This window comes from Pygocentrus nattereri, chromosome 21 (genome assembly GCF_015220715.1).
Source record: "Pygocentrus nattereri isolate fPygNat1 chromosome 21, fPygNat1.pri, whole genome shotgun sequence".
NCBI lineage: Eukaryota > Metazoa > Chordata > Actinopteri > Characiformes > Serrasalmidae > Pygocentrus > Pygocentrus nattereri.
In genome coordinates, this window is record NC_051231.1 from 5,798,014 (window position 1) to 5,817,944 (window position 19,931).

Below are 19,931 nucleotides of genomic sequence, written 5' to 3' on the forward strand. Positions count from 1 at the left end.
GCTGCACTATATGGACTCCCTCCTCGGGTTCTGAATAGACTGCAGTACGTGCAAATTCAGCTGCTAGGGTTTTAACCCCCACTAGATCTCGGCAGCACATCAGTCCAACTCTGACGTCATCAGCTCCCAGTACAGTATCCCGATCAATACAAACTGCTTGTGCTGGTGTTTAAATCTTTGAATGGCCCCGCCCCCTCCTAGCCTGGTAGTCTGCTTCAGTTATACTCTCCAGCTCGCAGTCTTCGCTCCTCTGACTCACATTTGCTCAAAGTTGCTCCCTCTAAGCTGCGCACTGTTGGTGACGGGGCATTCAGTGTTGCTGCCCTCAACCAATGGAACAGTCTCCCCTCTGAGCTGCGTGCTTGTTCGACCCTGGCTGTGTTCAAAGCTAGTCTTAAAACCCACCTTTTCCAGCTGGTTTTTGGGTGAACCAGAATTGTGATTTTTTTCAAATTACGTGTGTTGTTTTCAGATTATTTTCACTGCACAGTGTCCATGGGTGTCTTGAAAGGTTCTTATCAAATAAAATTTTTATTATTATTTTTTTTTTTTTTTAATGGCTTTGTCTTTACCAGTGGTGGACAGTAACTTAGTAAATGTAATTAGTTTCTGTACTTAAGTAGTTTTTTTTGTGTATCTGTACTGAAGTTTTTCCATTCTGGGCGACTTTTTCCTTTCACTCCACTACATTTCGGAGTCTAATATCCGACTTTTTCCTCCTACATTCTGAGAAATCTGTCATTCCTTTTGGTTTCTGTGTGTATAAAAACGTAACATGTCAAAACAAAAGAAGCGCAAAGCCAGAGCACCAATCAGGGCCCAGCGGTCACTTTGTTTAGAGCTGGTTTTGACCTGTTGGTCATACCGACCCAGTGCAGCACGCGGTTCAACGTCAGCGCAGCAGCGTAAAACTTTGGGAGAGTCTGTTCAACATAAATGATGAACTAACCTAACTTTGTGTAAATAGAGCACAATATAGAAATATGTCCACATATGCAGTCGAGACTGACGCGGCTTTTTTCTGAATTTCTACAAACACCATTTCATTTTATAGTAAATGAGTTTGGGCTGGTTTATGTTTATGAACAGAGGCCTACAGATCAACATAGTAAAGGAGCTCATCTGTGATCCTGAGTTTAAAGCCAGTTTTTATTCAACTTAAACTTGGAACTAAGTTGTAAATAAATCTGAAACTGAAACTTTGCTTGTGTGTAAAAAGTGATTTCAGAGCCACTCGGTTCTCCCTGATGGAAACTGTTTACCTTCAGTGTTTTGTGCTTCTGATCATTTTAATAGACGTCAGCGTCACTAATTAATGACGTTCTATTAAAAGACTGGTTTACCAAGAGAGACGCTGGAGGACTTTCACCTGAAATGAGTTCATGAAGCCAGTCTGGTTATAAAAATGATAACAGGACCAGATCAGAGCCAGAATTACTCTTTTAGTACTTTTACTTTATACTTAAGTACATTTGAAGGTAAATACTTTAGTACTTTTACTCAAGTGGAGGTCTAAAAGGAGGAACTTCTACTTTTATTGGAGTGATATTTTACCTTGGGTGTCTCTACTTTAACTCAGGTACATGATTTGTGTACTTCGTCCACCACTGGTCTTTATTGCATCTTCCATTGCTTTTGAGAGATTTGCTTTCAGTTTTCAGAGAAATCTGCAGCTCTGAAGTTCAGTCTTAGAAGTTGGTTGTGTTTTCTGCTTATCATGATTTGAGGAATCACAAATCCGTCAAAGTGGTCTATCAGGTCTTGCATGGTTGTTAGGACTCCCATTTCATCTGTATCTTTTAATTATTTTTGCTGTAAATTAAATAACTTTTACTTAAAGGCCAGAATGAAATACATGAAGGGTGGTCTCTGATTTTGCACGGTACCCTAATGCTTTTCTGTGCTGCTTGTTTTTGCTATACCAGATGTTATTCCCAAAGTATCACGTCAATGTAGTGCAGCACCTCTGCAGAGAGCTTTTTCATTGAACACTTCAATGACAATTTTAAGTAACGGGTTGTGGTCTTTACCTCAGCTGCTACCAAGACAATGTGTTGAGTGATCTCAGGTTACAGTTTCCTGTCATTTGGTGCCCTGATTACCAGCACAAAAAACCATTTCCGACAAAAGTGAATGCTCGTTCAGCTTTTCTGATTACTCAGAAGCTTTCATTTCACAGCACTGTTTGCAGTTCTTCAGAGAAGTATGCAAATTCTCACCAGTGCGTAGGGTGACATGCAACAGTGTCTCCTCTACTTCTCACTAAAGCATACACACTGACGCAGGACACACTACATTATATCCAAAAGTACCCAAACACCTCCTTGGTAGTGAATTACTTTTAGGTGCACCCATAAATGACGCAAGCATTCAGACACAGCCCTGATAATCTCCATAATAAAACGTGTCAGATAAAATGGGTCCCTCAAGTGCTGCTGCACATGAGCCTAAGGTCACCCTGCCCATGTAAAGCTCCATCCAATATCGCTTCAGATGAGCTGAAATGGTGCTTGTGAGCCAGAACTAATCATCCAACATCAGTATCCGACATGTGCAATCAAATCCTCATATGTTCTAACATCGAGTATAAAGCCTTCCCAGAAGAAAACCCTTGACTTCACAAGAAATGCTGCAGATGTCTGCAAATATTTGGACATACAGTGCAAACACAGCCCTCAAACCAGTTCTTGAGTCATACAAGCCTATGTACTGTGTAGTTTAGCTCTCGGAACAACATCACTCAATGCGTTTGGTATTAAATGCATTGTGAGAAGCACGAAAAACAACAAACTTCTAAGACTGAACTTTGAAGGCGTGGAAAAATATCCCTTCACGTTTCTGTGAAAAACTAAGAGCAAACCTCCCCAGAACAATGGAAGCTACAATAAAGATGAAAGATGGGCGTACGAAACACTGAAAACACTGATGTAGTTACTTGTTCAGGTATAATTTTCTGTTAAATATACAAAGCCAATTCCAAGTCGAGACTATAGGTACAAACTGAAAGCAAGTCTCCTGATACTATGGAAGGCAAAGGGTGGACACGTTTGTTCACGCGTCTGTATAATTTATGTAACCAACTGTTTCCGCTAATAAGAATGCTACTACAAATCAAAACAACTGCTTACAAATTCATGGACTGGGATACAAGCTAAAATACAAGTGCTGCATCATCAAAATAAAGACTCCGAGGAGCTCGGAGGGTAAAGCACCTCACAAGATGCAATCAATATTTAATCAGCTGCTAAAAAGATGCTTCTGCGTGATGCTTTAACTCTGTTAACACCTGCATTGATCCATGCCTGCTGGATGTCCTTCAAAGCTCTCCCACTTCACTCCGCTCCATCAAAGGCAGGGCTGGGGGTGACGTTCCTCCCTGTGTGGATTTGCTCAGGTTCCAGGATGATGGGGAACAGGAAGGGACCAGGAACCTCTGAAAGCTAAAACGTTCCAGTTTGAAAACAGAACGCTGGTAATGTCATGACCATGTTAGATAAATAACATAAATTAGATACACCAAAGTAATTTCCATTCAGAGTGTTCTTCACTGTTGAAGAAACTGTGCACATTTTTCATGTTTCTGTAAGGAAATATTATATACAGTCCTGTGGAAAACAAACTTTTTATTTCATTTCCAGCCAAAACCGACAGTAAAAAAGGTTATTTATTGTTCCAGAGATATTTCTGAGGCGATTAGAAGGAAGACAATCATCTTGTATAAGCAAGGACAAAGTCAAAGGAAAATAAGTTCAGTAGAAAGTTTTAAACATACAGAGAAAATGGTCCATCGGTTCACCCCAGAGGCCACCTCATGGACCACCAGAATCAGAAGTCTTTCAACTTCTGAGACTGAAATTTAGACATGTGGAAAAATATTCCTGCAGATTTCTTTAAAATATATGTACTTTAATGCATACATGGCTTCCTGAGTGGGGCTTTACAAACAATTGTCATGTTGAAAAATGTTGAGGGGGGGAGACACATTCATGTGCAAAATTTCTGTTTACTTATATTCATTTGTATAAAAATATATATGTACATTTTATATATATGTATGCTCGAATATTAGCTAAAATAGCTAATGTAGAGTGCACACAAAAAGCATTTTGTAAAAAAAAAAAGGAAAATACTTTACACATTAAATTCAGAAATTGTCACACATTACAGTGCAGTGAGACATTTCTTTTAAAACGTTCTTTTAAAGACATTTCTTTTAAAACGTTACTTCGTATTTGGGCACTGCTAATTACAAACGGCAGTAGACAAGGTCATGCAAGGTGTCAGTACAGTTCTCTACCACTAGGAGGCATCAGTTGTCTGTGTGACCCTTTAACACACAATGAAAGCGCACAGTTTGGAGGAGTTAAATTGTGAGTAAAGTGCATTTGTGACTCTGTAACTGGCTGGCTGATACAAGGCCTACTTAAAAGCATCTGTCATGTAGGCCACAGGTTCAAGAATTACTTCTGAAAACCTGGCACTAATACCCGGATATGTTCAACAAAGGGCTTATAATGTATAACATTGCATAGTTTTGGTATTTAAATGAGAAAAGAATGATATGATACTGTTCTGGTGATGGCTAAATGACCCAAGCACCAACATTAACTGACAAAACTATGGAGCATGAGTTATATTCTCAACCGACTTTAGCTCTCCGGCTCTGCGTGTTGTAGCCAGTCCATCTGAAGTGCATGGTCTGCCTTTGTCAGACATAACAAAGATGTGCTGTTATCTTCAGCAATTCGCAAGAAAGAAAATGCTGTATTAGCACTAGGGCCTGACTAATCTCAGATTATCTATGGTAGATTATCTCTGCTGCACGACGGCATGCAGCTGGCTGCTGTTCAACACCTTTACCGATGACACGATGATGCTCAATGTGGCTAATGTCGCTGTCTGGTCATATGCAATCTACAGGTGAGGCCACAAAACGGCAAGAGGTGTAGTCTTTGGCCTGACCAGCCACGGATAAGACCGAAGCTGAGACAGCTCATTGTATAAAGATAGCATGCAGCGGTTGAGCGTCAACAACCCCCACACACGCAAGCTTGGATCAAACGCTCGCCACTGAAAGAAGCCAGCGGACTTCCCCCTCATCTTCAGAACACAGTCATCCCACTCTCTTGCACTGACTGTGAGGCATCTTTGCTGTTCTCCTCTTCGCAGGAGACACCCAGTTCCTCCTCTTGAGAAAGGGGGGGTTCGGTCTGGACCAGCTGGGGCTGGAGCACGGGGCTGATGGGGATGGAGCAGGAGCCTGTGGTCGGGTTCACCTGGCAGTTAAACGTGGCCGTGAAGCTGACGTTAACACACGGATTGGAGACCACCGGCTGGTCTATGTGGATGCTGTCCTGACTGGCCCCTGTGCCCTGGCTGTGGCTGTCTGATGACGATGAGGATGATGATGTGGATGACGACGTGGAGGGGTCCGTTTTGCTGTCCACTAGCAGATGCTGGCACTCCGTCTTGCTGTAGGGAAGGGCCAAGTCTGATGCAAGTCCAGGCTAAGAAGGAGACAAAGAAAGTTTCAGAGAGTGTCAAATAAATGTTCAAATAAAATGCTTATGCATTAGGGCTGAACCCTTTACACAAAACATCTAGTTACAAATTTTCTGAAAAATATTGTGATTGCGATTCAAATGCGATTATTTTCTACCATTTTAAGCTGGAGGCCCATTTGTTTTTGTTTTCTGTTTACTGTCAAGAAGACCAACACATTCATTTTTACAGAGTTGTGGACTGAACAATGGACATTGTATGTCAAACTGGTTACATTTTCCTACTTAAAACTAATTTGCACAGTGTTGGGTACAATTAAACGGGAAAACTGCACTCTTTCAAACAGAGAGCTCGACGTAAACTGATTATTTCTTCCACCCTGTGCTGTTCTGCTCCTCAAACTGTTACTCGCAGTGGAAGATTGAGCTTCAATCAACTGTTGCTTCAGTGCACTTGTGCTGACATGTGCCTTTGTCTAGCCTGAAGAGGAAGGAGAAGTCTAGCCATTCTCTTGCAACAGCACAAGCAAGCATTTCACAAGCAATTTGGCATCTTCAGTGCTGAAATTCTGGAGCTTAAAACACATTTACACTCATACACACTATTACATGTTATCCGGTTCTTCGTGGATTCATCAAAATTTGTCAGAAATGCTCTTGTGGAAACTCACCTCAGCTTCTGTGACTGGGGGCTTTGTTAAACCTGCAGGAAGAATATGTGGGGAAATAAAAGAAGAAATAGATCAAGATAAAAATATTGATAACATTCCCCCGATAGATCTACCCAAAACAAAGTATAGTGCAATATCACATTAGGACGGGAAAGAACAAAGCTTGATGACAGATAAAGTTCAAAGGAAGTCGTACTGAAAGGACTCAAATGTACAATCTTTCGTAATGCAATACCCCAGACTGTAATCTGGGTAAGATGGTGTGATGATTCGTTCATGCTAGCCATACAAAAACTTGCACGCATTACCTTTCCTGTGACAAATTACGAAAGTCATCGTCAGCAAAAGCACCAGCAGCACGATAACAGCTATAGGGCCTAGAACTGGCAGACACCCAGTGCAGAGAGAGAGAGAGAGAGAGAGAGAGAGAGAGAGAGGGAGGGAGAGAGAGAGGGAGGGAGAGAGGAAAAACAGGAAAAACAACATGTTCAGTAGGAGGCAGGAAAGGTAGGATAGGGGGAAAAAAGAAAAAAAAATCACTTATAAACATATTAACTCATATGCAATGCTGACAGGAGCTGCTCAGCTTCTCATTAACATCACTGTAACCAAAACAATGACAAATACTGGCTGACAAAGCATGGAAACTGTCTGTCTGGCGCAAATACATATGCGTTTTCTGACTGAATGCAGGATTTTTATGAGCCATTATTACTAACGCTTATAATCCAACATGGTTAACAATTTTGATCTGATACCGAAAAAAGACGAGGTGCAAATCCATCTAATAGCACGTTCCTGAAGCGCAATTATCCAAGGCAACTAAGAAGTAACAAATTATTACTACTATTATGGGGATACGAAAATCGACCAAGATCGACAGATGTTTGCTCAAAAGACGAAATCGGCCAATTTTGTTTTTGTTTTGGCAGATCTGTGTTGCAATTTATATGAATAACACACACGGCAATAACGGGCGCGAGGAAAGTGCACGCGCGCTGTGTCAATGCTGCTACACCTACGCCTAAACCAAAATATCGTAGCATCATTCTACCTGACTCATCAGGCTAAATGTTATGCCAGTTACCTCGTACTTTCAATGGAGCACTTTGATTCATGTTATTTAAACATTACAACAGATTAAACACCCATTAAAGAGCAAATGATGTTGTTTATATTGCAAGTTTGGCTAATGGAAGTACCAGACATGTCGCTGCTGCTGGAACAAAACCTCGTATCTCCAAAATGGTAACTTTAGAGGAGAAGGAAAAAGCTACTTTGCTTTTAATGTAAGTCAATGGAACCAGAATTTTTTCCAAGTCATTTTGGGTCAAATCTTTTAATCCATTCATCATGAAACAGACAACATAACGGGCGACAGGTCAAATTATGCCAAAAACTGAAAAACATCAAAAATGGAGATACGAGGTTTTGTTCCGACAGCTACTGTGTTTCACGCGTTCATTTACCTGCAGAGTCTGAGCTTTGGATTAAAAAAAGGCTATTAAAAATGAATGGAATTCTAGGCAAACTTAACGACTGCTTACGAGGAATGGGCTGATGATATATCAGTACTTTCCAACCTGGTGTTTCCTACTGACAAACGTCTTTAGATCAAAATATCTTTAATATGTTTTCTTAAATTAACGTAAATGTGTATTTCATATTGGAAATAGTGGAAAACTGAGTTGAATTAAAATTGTTTAGGATAGACATACAAGTTTCCAGATTACAGGTAATCCAGAGTTACATAGCGACAGACTTAATTCATTATTTTAATCATTTAACCAACCTTATTTCATCAAAACTCATGTTAGTTCTTACAGTGCACAACTTTACAACAATAGGACCTGTACAGATTTAGGCCCAATCCCATTTCACCCCTTGCCCCTATCACTTAGCCCTTATCTCTCTGTGTTCACATCTACTGGTAGAGTGTCCTGATTCTTGTTGAGATAGAGGGGGAGGTTAAGTGTTATGGCTACATGACTCTCCAAACGGAGGCCTTTCACACACAGTGTTACGAGAAAAAAACGACGGAGCACAAGAGACCAAAGAAACCCACAAATATGAGATTTTTTTTCCATTAAAAGTTGCTGTAAACATTGTATTAGCTTAGTTTTATGACATTTCAATGTAATATGCTCCTTTTTCTTCATAAATATAAACAAAAATCACTAGTACCCTGCTAACGTCTCGGTAGCTAGCTAGGTAGTTCTACCTTAAATAGTCCAGCAGTTCTGACGCCTGAAGCGCCACAATGTTACTGCTGCTCTATTTAAGGTGGAACGGGAAAATGGCGAAAAAAAAATGACTTCAGCTTCATGTCACTGAAGAATCAGAGGTGGGTGATAATGAATCATTTTCACATCCCCCAACCTTTCAAAGTGCACGATGTAACTAAAGCCCAGCGGTGAGGAGCTGAACTTTACCCTCCTCTGCTGTCACGGCAGACTGGCAGGGTCGCCTACAGAGCAGCGCTGGTAGCTGTTAATGAAATAATGCTCTTTTTATTTCAGGAAGATTTCAACCACTACCCCTTGTGATTCAGTTCCCATGGGCACGGTGACACTTAAAAACAAGGGGTTGGGGTAAAAATAAGAAATGGCACAGGGCCTTAGACAGAACAGTTTAGTTAATACCAACGCCAAGATTTACACACGTACTTTTGTTGATGTACAGCTACAGCTATCAGTTTCCTGGTTTCTACCAACATAGGTGTACGAAAGTTGTCTTACCAATCCAGTACGTCCAATTTTGGTCATTATAAGGTTCTTCTGACGTGCAGGCAGTGGTCAGTGTGTGAAGGCTGAAGACCTCAACAGTATGGGTTGAAGATGAGGTGGTGGGATTTGAATGTGAGGTGGTGGGTTTTGAAGGTAGAGAGACAGGTGGATTGGTCTTGGTCATGGTCATGGCGTGAGGATCATGAGTGGTCAGAGGAAGACGGGGATTCTGAATAGAAAGAGGTGGCCCACATACAGTGTCTGTTCTGGAAGTTCCGTGCTTTATCATAGCCCTCCCCTCACACCTAAATGACAAACAAACATCTCATATCATCTGACATATCTCCTGAGAAACTCCTGAGGGGGAACCACTATCTTCACCCAATCAATGGATGTATTGGTGATACTGATCTGATGGATACAAGTTAAGCTGAATTTAGGTTTTTTTTCATGTGGTAAATGAACTTTATGGAGTGATGCATATCTATATGCCTGATGGAAAATTCTAAGACAGACATTTAAATAAATCGAGCAGAAGATGAAGTGAGAACGGCATCTGAAAGGCTCTTATTGGGCAACAGTAACTTAAGGTCTAAAAGGGATTGCTGACCTGGGAAACCCATGTAATTTCCAGGAGTACAGTTTGAAGGGTGGGTTGCTTTAGACTATGGTCCACCTGAGGCCCCCCCCCCCCCAAGAACTTAAAGCTGTTTATTCTTTCTAAATAGTTCAATTTAACGTCAAAAAACGTCCTGCTAAAAATTTTGATTTGCTGAAATTCTCCTCTCTCAGTGTGAGGTCCTAACCTTGGGTTGTGCAGTATCTCCAACAATGACAACACTTTATAACACTTAATTTCGTTTTCAAGCAAAACATTTTTATTTATTTTATTTTATACTTGTTCCATGGGACTTTAAAGTACTGCTGATAAACTGCCTCAACACAATCATAGACGGGTAGAATTTCTGAATAGTCTTAAAGTTATACATAAAAGTGGGAAAGCAGCTCAATATGCAGTTCGATAATTCAGACTTACTTGTTTTATTAAAATACTCTTTATTTATTTTTGTCTGTAACTTACTTTGTGTGTGGCTTGCAAGGCTCTTGATCAGTTTCATTAGAGAATGTTCCCTCAGGACATACCGCACACTGGACATTTTGTGTAGGTGTCCCTGCAACACAAACACAAATCGCTTGTCAGAAATAGGAGTTCAACAATGAACTAATGAATTTGGTCACAAAAACATTGGATCAGGTTACCTGGTGATTTGGCTCCTCTGCCAGGGGGGCATTTTCTATGCCTTAAGCACTGGGTACAGTATTGATTGTGGGGCAGAGAGCAGTAATACCCAGGCTTGCACTCACACTCTGCGTCACTCACGCTGGTGCAGTTCTTGATGTACAGCAGGTTTTTAGCTGTCAAAACAGCCGAAAAGTCAAACAACAAAAAACTAACCTTGGTGAAGCACATTAAGAAGATGGTACTGTGCAAAAGTCAGAGACCACTCACTTATTTTATTTCTAGTCAAAACGGCCCATAAATACAAGTTATTAAGTTGCTGAGACCTTTGTGACGCATATTTTGCTTTTTCCTAATGCTGAAAAAATAATTTTTTTTAAAGAGTGTGCACTCTATAATACAGCTTCTATTCTTTTAGGGAAACTTGTTTTCTGTTCTTTAATCAAATTTGCAGGGAGGTTTTTCTACACCTCCAAAGTTTAGTCTTAAAAGTTGGTTGTATTTTCTGCTTTTTACGATCCAAGTAATCCCAAACACATTGAGCGATGTTGAGCAATCCCAAACACATTAAGCGATGTTGAGCAATCCCAAACACATTGAGCGATGTTGAGCAATATCAAACACATTAAGCGATGTTGAGCAATCCCAAACACATTGAGCGATGTTGAGCAATCCCAAACACATTCAGCGATGTTGAGCAATGTCAAACACATTCAGCGATGTTGACCAATCCCAAACACATTGAGCGATGTTGAGCAATGTCAAACACATTCAGCGATGTTGACCAATCCCAAACACATTGAGCGATGTTGAGCAATGTCAAACACATTCAGCGATGTTGACCAATCCCAAACACATTGAGCGATGTTGAGCAATCCCAAACACATTGAGCGATGTTGAGCAATCCCAAACACATTCAGCGATGTTGACCAATCCCACACACATTCAGCGATGTTGACCAATCCCAAACACATTCAGCGATGTTGAGCAATCCCAAACACATTGAGCGATGTTGAGCAGTCCCAAACACATTCAGCGATGTTGACCAATCCCAAACACATTCAGCGATGTTGACCAATCCCAAACACATTGAGCGATGTTGAGCAGTCCCAAACACATTCAGCGATGTTGACCAATCCCAAACACATTCAGCGATGTTGACCAATCCCAAACACATTCAGCGATGTTGACCAATCCCAAACACATTCAGCGATGTTGACCAATCCCAAACACATTCAGCGATGTTGACCAATCCCACACACATTGAGCGATGTTGAGCAATCCCAAACACATTGAGCGATGTTGAGCAGTCCCAAACACATTCAGCGATGTTGACCAATCCCAAACACATTCAGCGATGTTGACCAATCCCACACACATTGAGCGATGTTGAGCAATTCCAAACACATTGAGCGATGTTGAGCAATTCCAAACACATTGAGCGATGCTGAGCAATTCCAAACACATTGAGCGATGCTGAGCAATTCCAAACACATTGAGCGATGTTGAGCAGTCCCAAACACATTGAGCGATGTTGAGCAGTCCCAAACACATTGAGCGATGTTGAGCAGTCCCAAACACATTGAGCGATGTTGAGCAGTCCCAAACACATTCAGCGATGTTGAGCAGTCCCAAACACATTGAGCGATGTTGAGCAGTCCCAAACACATTGAGCGATGCTGAGCAGTCCCAAACACATTGAGCGATGCTGAGCAGTCCCAAACACATTCAGCGATGTTGAGCAGTCCCAAACACATTGAGCGATGTTGATCAATCCCAAACACATTCAGAGGAGCAAATGCTGAGCAACCCCAAACACATTTTGGAGGAAATATTTGAAGAGCATCCCAGAGTCCAGTTGAGATCTGGTCTCTGGGATGACCGATCCACTGATCACAGAAGACCAGCAGCTTTAAATTTGCACTTTTCTTTTCTCAATGATGTATTTTTTCAGATCTGAAGTGCAGCTTGATTTTCTCCTCTCTCACAGACCAAAGCTTTAAGAACTGTTTATCTGATGGTGACAGTCCTGGTGGATCTACCAGGTCTTGCATAGCTGTTAAGAGTTTTGTTTTCTATGTACTTTACAATAATATTTATAGGCTCTTCCCCTCCCTTAATGAGTGGCACTAATCAATCTCTCAGAAATACCTCTGAAAAATAAATCACTTACTGAAAGTCTGTTTTGACAGGAAATAAAATGAATGATGGATGGTTTCTGGCTTTTGTACAGTACTGTAAATTCACAGATCTAAACAAATAAGGTTTCCTACATGGAGAACACGTAACACAGCTGAAGCAGTTGGTGTGAAAGTTCATAGTGGCCGAGTATGTTCCCTCTTCACATGGCTTACAGACCGTATCCCTGCCAATGGTACACACCGTCTCCAGTCGGGTTCCTGTAGCAACAAAAGCATAACAACACTGATTTCCTTTTCTGGGTCACATGGTCACTGGCAAGCAGCTGTGTGTACCGACTCCTTTGAACATTCAGTACCAAACATGCAGAAAATATTCAGAACACACATAACCTGAAGGACAGCAACCTCTTCATTTCATTTCAAGTCAAGTACTATACCAAGCCGAGCAAAATACCAATTATTTTGATGATTATTTGAGTAATTAGAGTCAATTAGTAAAAACGGGTGTATGCTATTTATCCAAAAGTATCCAGAAACGCTTGACGTTTAAGCCTTAAAGAAATGCTTAACGGCTTGTATAATCTCTATAGAAAATAAGTAGTAACAGAATGAAGTGCTCTGAAGAAGCTGCACATGAGATAAGTTCACCATGCTCACTGCCAAGAGCTGGCAAGAGGGGGCTAAAGCCCCCCAGCCAGAAGCTGTGGAGCAGTGGAACTGTTTTCTCTGAAATGATGGAGCTCCAATACCTCCTGGATAAGTTGGTGTAGCATTTATGACCCAGACCTGATCAGCTAACATCAGGACCTGACCTCACTAATGCTCTTATGGCTGAATACAACCAAAACCTCATAGCAATGTTCCAACAACTAGAATAAAGCCTTCCTAGAAAGTATACAGAGCCTAGAGCCTAAAGAGTCTGTTACTGCAGCAAATGGGGGACAAATTCCCCATCAACACCCCTGATTTTGGTGGAAATATTGAAAGAGCAGGTGTCTACAAACTTTTGGACATACAGCATATCTGAAATAATAACAGACCACGTATTGTCTATATAAAAGATTTTAAAACATTTTACTGGGTACAAAGTGATAAAACATTTGAAAAGATTTCAAACCAAATATTTATTAATTTAGTATTTAATTTAGTATTTAATTTAAAAAACAACATGTATTTTCAAAAGAGTAACTTTACAATGTTGTTCATTTCTTAAGTCACAATAAAAATATATATTATTTAAAATGATGTTATATATACAAAATGGGAAATGGAATAGAAATTTCTACAGGGAATAGAAATTTGTCTATGAGGCTCTTTTATAAAGATCATTAGTAGAAATACATTCATTATTATATCAGATGATCACTGTGAAAGTAAGCTTCAATTATTGATTTTGTAAAATCAAATTTAATCGAGTAACTGTGACCGTCTCAGTTGACTTCTTACCTGGCCTGCACCTGCTGCAGCACAGGGACGAGTCCGTGGGAATGTACTCAGTGGAACTGTTCAAGCATTCTCCTCCAATGCTCTGATATGGGAGTGAGGAGGCCTGCAGAGCAAAAGGATCATGAACATGAGGCCACTGACCCAAACGGACAGGAACTGATACCACCGAGAAGGCCTTGCTAAAAGAGCAGCAAACTCCATTTCCTCAGCAACAACAATCCAGCAAATGAAAGCATCCACACTTCCGTTTAGATGGACTATATTTAGCAATATCATGTGCAATGTGGTTATTGAGAAACCTGGAACTGTGCGTGACTATGAGTACAAATGCTAAATAAGTTGAGCTCTACATCTCAATTATATCACTTAACTGATTATTATCAGTGGTTTTAACCTTTTCAAAGTCCACCGGCGGGTCCAAAACGCACTGTGTCATATTCTTCATAACTTTCATATTTCAAAAGCTCCATTCAGAAGGTGGGCATCGTATGAGGCTGTAAATGTCTTGTTTCCAGTCAAATAGACGGGTAATGTAGTTTCAAGCCCTTTTAATAAAAGAAGGTGAACTCTCAATTTTATCTTTTCTACTGAAAGTCGACCCGTTTCTCCCCAAATCTGGGCTATAAACTATAAACAGACGGCGTCGCTTCAGTGATCTGCTCTGTGAACATTACTTTTATAAAATTATACAAAGAGCGTCGGAGATTTTTGGCAGTAAATTGTAAGCAGACAGCGATATGTGTGATCATAAAACACGTTCTGTTAAATTTGAGGGGAACCTTTTCAATAAATACATAAATAAATAAATAAAATTTTAAAAAATGTGCATTTATTTCATGCAGTTACTGAATAATTAGAATAATAGACTGACAAACCCAAATATCCCCTGGAGAACAGCCCAGAAAATGAAGAATGGCTTAAAAACACACCAAATCACTTTAGTAAGTAGAGGCCTAAAATAAGGAAAGTTAACTGAAACAATTAAAATTTTAATGTATAAAAACACAATCCATCAAAACAACTGATATGAATGGGAAGGTCCATCAGGCGCCGTGTTGTACTTGCATAAGAAAAGAGGAAAGACACAACAAAGATTTAAAAAAAGAGGAAAATTGTCAAAATGAAACAAAGAAGCAGCTGGAGGAGTCCGAATATTGGACTGACCAAGCCAGTCTGCAACATCTTTGAAAGTGACTGGAAGGACTACTTGGATCGTGAAAATGCAACTGACTTCAAAGACTGAGCTCTGGAGGTGTGGAAAAAATCTCTCTGAAACACTAAAACGAGAAAAGACCGGAAGCCGTAATAAAGACAAAAACTGGATGAACTGAATTCCGAACAAATTAATATTAGTTGTTGGTGCCTCTGTGTAATTATATGTAAAATACAGGTCAGATACATGGTCGCCGGCTTTCACACAACACCGAATATCAGGCTGTTCTAACTCAGAACCCAGGAGGCGCACAATCTTCAGCTTTATTAACGCTAACTTAAACATCATGGAATACAAGGATCCTGTGATATATGTGAAGATTATTGTGATACTGAACTTATATCATCGCCCAGCCCAAACTCTGTAACACCAACAGAGCTTTCAGCCATTTATTCCACCACTGTTACGTGGTGAGACATACAGATGTACCTCATCAGCATGTTAAGCGCTTTGCCTCCCCTCAGAGGGAGAGAATCGTGACAAGCCTTTAGGGGAAATGACCTACAATGGCAGACCGAGAAAGATTTCCGGAGCAAAGCAGCTCTGCATGAAGTGTCACCGCAATCGTCCCCTCTCCAAGCGGCCAGCCACCTTCTGACTTTCCGCCTTCCACCTAACCACCTTATGAGAATACCAGATCAGCAGCAGCAGCAGCAGCAGTTTATCAAGAAAGACGTCTCTAACCCCCTTACAGGAATTACCAAGGCTGCAGTGGTCCCTTTATCATCTGCAGCAGACACAACTAACAGCAACACATCTGAGCACTCAGTACTCACCGTTAGCCCCCTCACTTTACACACACACACACACACACAGTGTGTATATACATATATACACACACGCATATACACACATAATAATGTATAATGTATGTGTAATATATATATATATATATATATATATATATATATATATATATGCATACACACATATTCACATTCACAATGTGTGTATATACATATATACACACACACACACAACATACATATACACATATATATATACACACACATACATAATGTGTGTATATGTATATACATATATACACACACGCATATACACACACATATAATATATGTATGTATATATGTATGTATGTATGTATATATATATATATATTTATATATATATATATATATATATATATATATATATATATGCATACACATATATATACACATATATATTGACATTCACAATGTGTGTATATACACATACACACACACATACAGTGTGTATATACATACACACACACACACACACACACACACACACGTGTGGGTGTGTGGGGGGGGTACCATTGACTTGGACATAGCAATTTAAAAACAGACCAAAGCCAGTGTGGTGGGTTTAGAAAACTGAGAAAATAACAGAGTAATAAAATAATAAATAACTATATATACATAAGTAATAAGCCATGGATGACACCGCCAGTCCTTCGCGACTGAGAACGACAGACTTCCTCCGTTCCACCTTAACAGGTGCAGCTCTGACACTCAGACCACTCAGGCGCCTGCATAACCTGCTGCAGCTTTTTAAGGTGGAACGGAAAAGTTCGCAGAAGACGCCAGCGTCAGTCTCGCTCTGAGGGAGGGAGCGCACGAAAACAAAACTCGGCAGAGATGAGTGGACATGCGTGTCAGCACACGTCGCACTTCTCACTTTTACACGACACGTTAGCCTACACGTCTGTCAGGAGACCGAAGGAACGTGTCGGACCTCGCTCAGCGGTGTCTGGCCGCGTGAACGAGCTCATTAATCACTCACTCACACCATTAAAGCCGCCGCTTCCTAGAAACTCCACACGAAGCCTTTCATCTCCGCCAGGTGACCGAAAACTCGAAAGAACGCGAAAGCCGAGGTGACGGAGGGAGGGAGGGAGGGAGGGAAGGAGGGAAGCGGCGTTCCTCTTTACACGGCGTCAACACGAAAACAGACTGGGACGCAATAAGTAAAGGCGTCTAACGCCAGGAAACGTTAACGAGGCCAAAATACTCCTACCGTCCAGACACACACACACACACACACACACACACACACACACGGACCTCAGCCCGTCTCGCTGCTCCATAAACGAGGAGCGCCAGTAAAAAAGCCAGATGACTATCGCAATGAATCACCCGCTACCGCGAGACATTACTCAGCTAAAACGAGCGCTCGTGAAAAACGGTTCTTACCTTTCCCTTCGTGAGAAATGAGAAAACGTGAAATAAGAAGAACAGCAGCGCGAGCTCCATCTTCACACCCCGCACAGCCGCATTCAGAGCGCCAGTACCGAGCCGAGCGCGCGCAGCCCTCTCCGTCGGAAGTGAGTTTCTGTCAGGAGGAAACGCTTTTTTTTTTTTTTTTTTTTCTCAGCCCCAGCGACAGTTTCGCTTCCAGAACTGACCCGAGCGAGGAGCAGGGAGGGCCCGACCCAGTTCAGAGGAACAGCTCAGTCTAATGACATTCAGCGAGTAGTTCAGGAGAAAAACGCGCAGGAGCCGCGCCGCCCGACTTCCCTCCACTTTCCCGCATTTCTGCGTCACTACATCGCGGAGGCGTTCAGAGCGGTGGGATGAGAACGGGGCGCTGAACAGGCTCAGACTTGAGTCGGGGGGGTCAGGGGGGGGGGGGTTGTCGTGATGTCTGTAGCACAAGTTTGGCTATTTCTTCACAATCCAGAACGACGAGTTGTCAGGAAGTCTCGCCCCCTGGGGACAGTCTGTGGACTGACCCCGTCTGCTGTGGCTCATTTCTGCTCCACCTCTCCATGGCCACACACACCTGCTGCCCACTTTGTGGACATTAGCCAAAAGTATGTGGACACCTGTCGCTGCAAGAGTTTTTTGGCCATTCCAGGTGTAACAGCCCATGCAGTTCTGGGAAGGCCTTCACATGACCATGCAGCACATCTGTGGGAGGGAGGGAGAGAGAGAGAGAGGGACAGAGGGAGTGGGAAGGGGGAGAGAGCATGAGGAGAAAGGGAGGGGAAGAGAGGGAGAAAGAGGGGAGGGAATGGGGGAGAGAGAGGGAAAGAGAAAGAAGAAGGGAGTGGAAGGGGAGGGAGGGAGTGGGAAAGGGGAGAGAGGAGGGAAGGTGGAGAAAAGGGGTGAGAGAAAGATGGGCAGGGGAGAGAGGGAGGGAAAGAGAAAGAAGAATGGAGTGGAAGGGGAGCGAGGGCAAAAGGTAGAGAGAGAGGAGAGGATGGGGAGGGAGAGAGGAACGGGAACGAGAGAGAGCAAGGGGAAGATCGAAGGAGGGGAGAGAGAGGGGAAAGGTGGAGAAAAGGGAGGAGAGGAGAGAGGGATAAGAATAATTCATCGTCCCTCGATGAAGCTACACAAGAAACTTTAGAGGCTCTTCTGTGTGACCATTCCTGATACCATCAGCCTACGTGTCTCGAGTTTTGAGTCAAGTCAAATGAGACTGAAGCAACCAATTCATTTCGCTTAAATGTTTTGAATGATTCATAACGAGCATCACTGTCGCATACTAATTACTGGCCACACCACAACTTCTTTAGAACTCAGGGTCCAGCAGGGTGACACTGAATTATGGGTAATGTTGCTCAAGTTCAAGGTGTAGCAGATCTGACTGGCTGAGCCACTTCAGTAGTGCTAATCTATTAAAAACCACGTTGTTTATGGAAATATACTCATCTACATTACTGTTATGATTGTTTTATTCAACAGTCAGTTCCGGCCACGCAAGCTGATTGGTTGAGAGACGTGCTAACTGTGCTGTTATTTCACCATAACATCACGGGTTTTTCTGTATCACTCCGCTGAGATGCTGTTGCTAAGCAACGACTCTGACAGCTGTAGGAGACGCTCAAGCCATCTGAACACCCCTCTCGGGTTCTATTCATTACATGTTGTTCGGCGCCTATAAAAGCAATAAGAGGCTGTGTGTTACAGTGATTTCACCACAGGTAGGAGGTTAAACTCCGTATGGTCTCCTCACAAGGTCACACAAACCCATGGCCAGCCAAACGCTGTGGCTTGGCGTTTTCGTAAAAAAAAAACCTTCTTCTCCTTACAAACACAAACAGGGTGTGACTCACACTTCCACAACAGCTTCCCCTGTTTCAGTGAGCAAGTACAGTCATTCCGTACTTGAGTAAAAGTGGAAATGCGCTTGGTAAAATGTTACTTGAGAAAAAATTTAAATTACACCGAACATTCTAAAGACATTCATACGCTAAAGTTTGAATACTTTAGATTTTTAGATTAGATTACATGTTTTGTTGATTTTCTGAGTGAAAATAAATTGACATCCTCCGCAGAGAACTGCGGAGCCCCTGAAGGTGCCTGATGTATTTTATCTATTAGGTAAAAACCTGGTGTGCACCAGATACCTTGTGGTGAGCACTAGATTCTATTAGGTGCTCATCAGATTCTATCAGGTGTCTGCTGCACACCTACTAGTATCTAGGGTTCACCACATAGTATCTGGCGCGGCCCTAATAGTATCTAATGTTCACTGCATAGTATCTGGTGCGCGCCTAATATTATCTAGTGCACGCCTCATAGTATTTAGTGTTCACCACACAGAATCTGCTGCGCACCTACTAGTATCTAGTGTTCACCACATAGTGTCTGTCGCGCAACTAAAAAAAAATACACTGCATCCCGTCAGGGGATCCATAGAGAACAAACATTAATACGACATTTCAATTTTAGTGCACATTTTATTTATTAGCTAAATTTAACATATTATTATAAACGAACCCTAAACAAAACTAAAATTGAAAACAAAACTCAAATGTAATATGTGTTATAACTTTTGCACAGGCCACATTTTATGTTTTGTTTCTTTATCCAATATGTTAAATTCAGTAAACAAACACTGATCAAATCAACAGCAGCAAAATTCAGAAAACCTGTATATTTGTACTTGAGTAGAAGTAGAACAGGACTGGCCTGTGAATGTACTTAAGCCCTTATGGATGTACGGAGTTACTACAGGTTTTATACAGTATTATTGTGATGAATGCTGTATAGAGGAGACG

At 41.6% G+C, this 19,931-nt stretch overlaps 1 protein-coding gene across 1 annotated transcript; it reads right to left on the reverse strand.

Moving 5' to 3' along the window:
• Window positions 1-3,605: 3,605 nt before the first annotated feature.
• Window positions 3,606-17,447, reverse strand: tnfrsf1b (tumor necrosis factor receptor superfamily, member 1B). The gene is made up of 9 exons (XM_017683640.2): window positions 17,116-17,447; window positions 13,726-13,828; window positions 12,412-12,537; window positions 10,159-10,314; window positions 9,980-10,070; window positions 8,911-9,203; window positions 6,481-6,555; window positions 6,173-6,204; window positions 3,606-5,507 (listed from the first exon to the last, which is right to left on the reverse strand). The coding sequence occupies exons 1-9, from the start codon at window positions 17,173-17,175 to the stop codon at window positions 5,103-5,105; spliced, it is 1,341 nt and encodes a 446-aa protein (XP_017539129.1). The 5' UTR covers window positions 17,176-17,447; the 3' UTR covers window positions 3,606-5,102.
• Window positions 17,448-19,931: the final 2,484 nt, after the last annotated feature.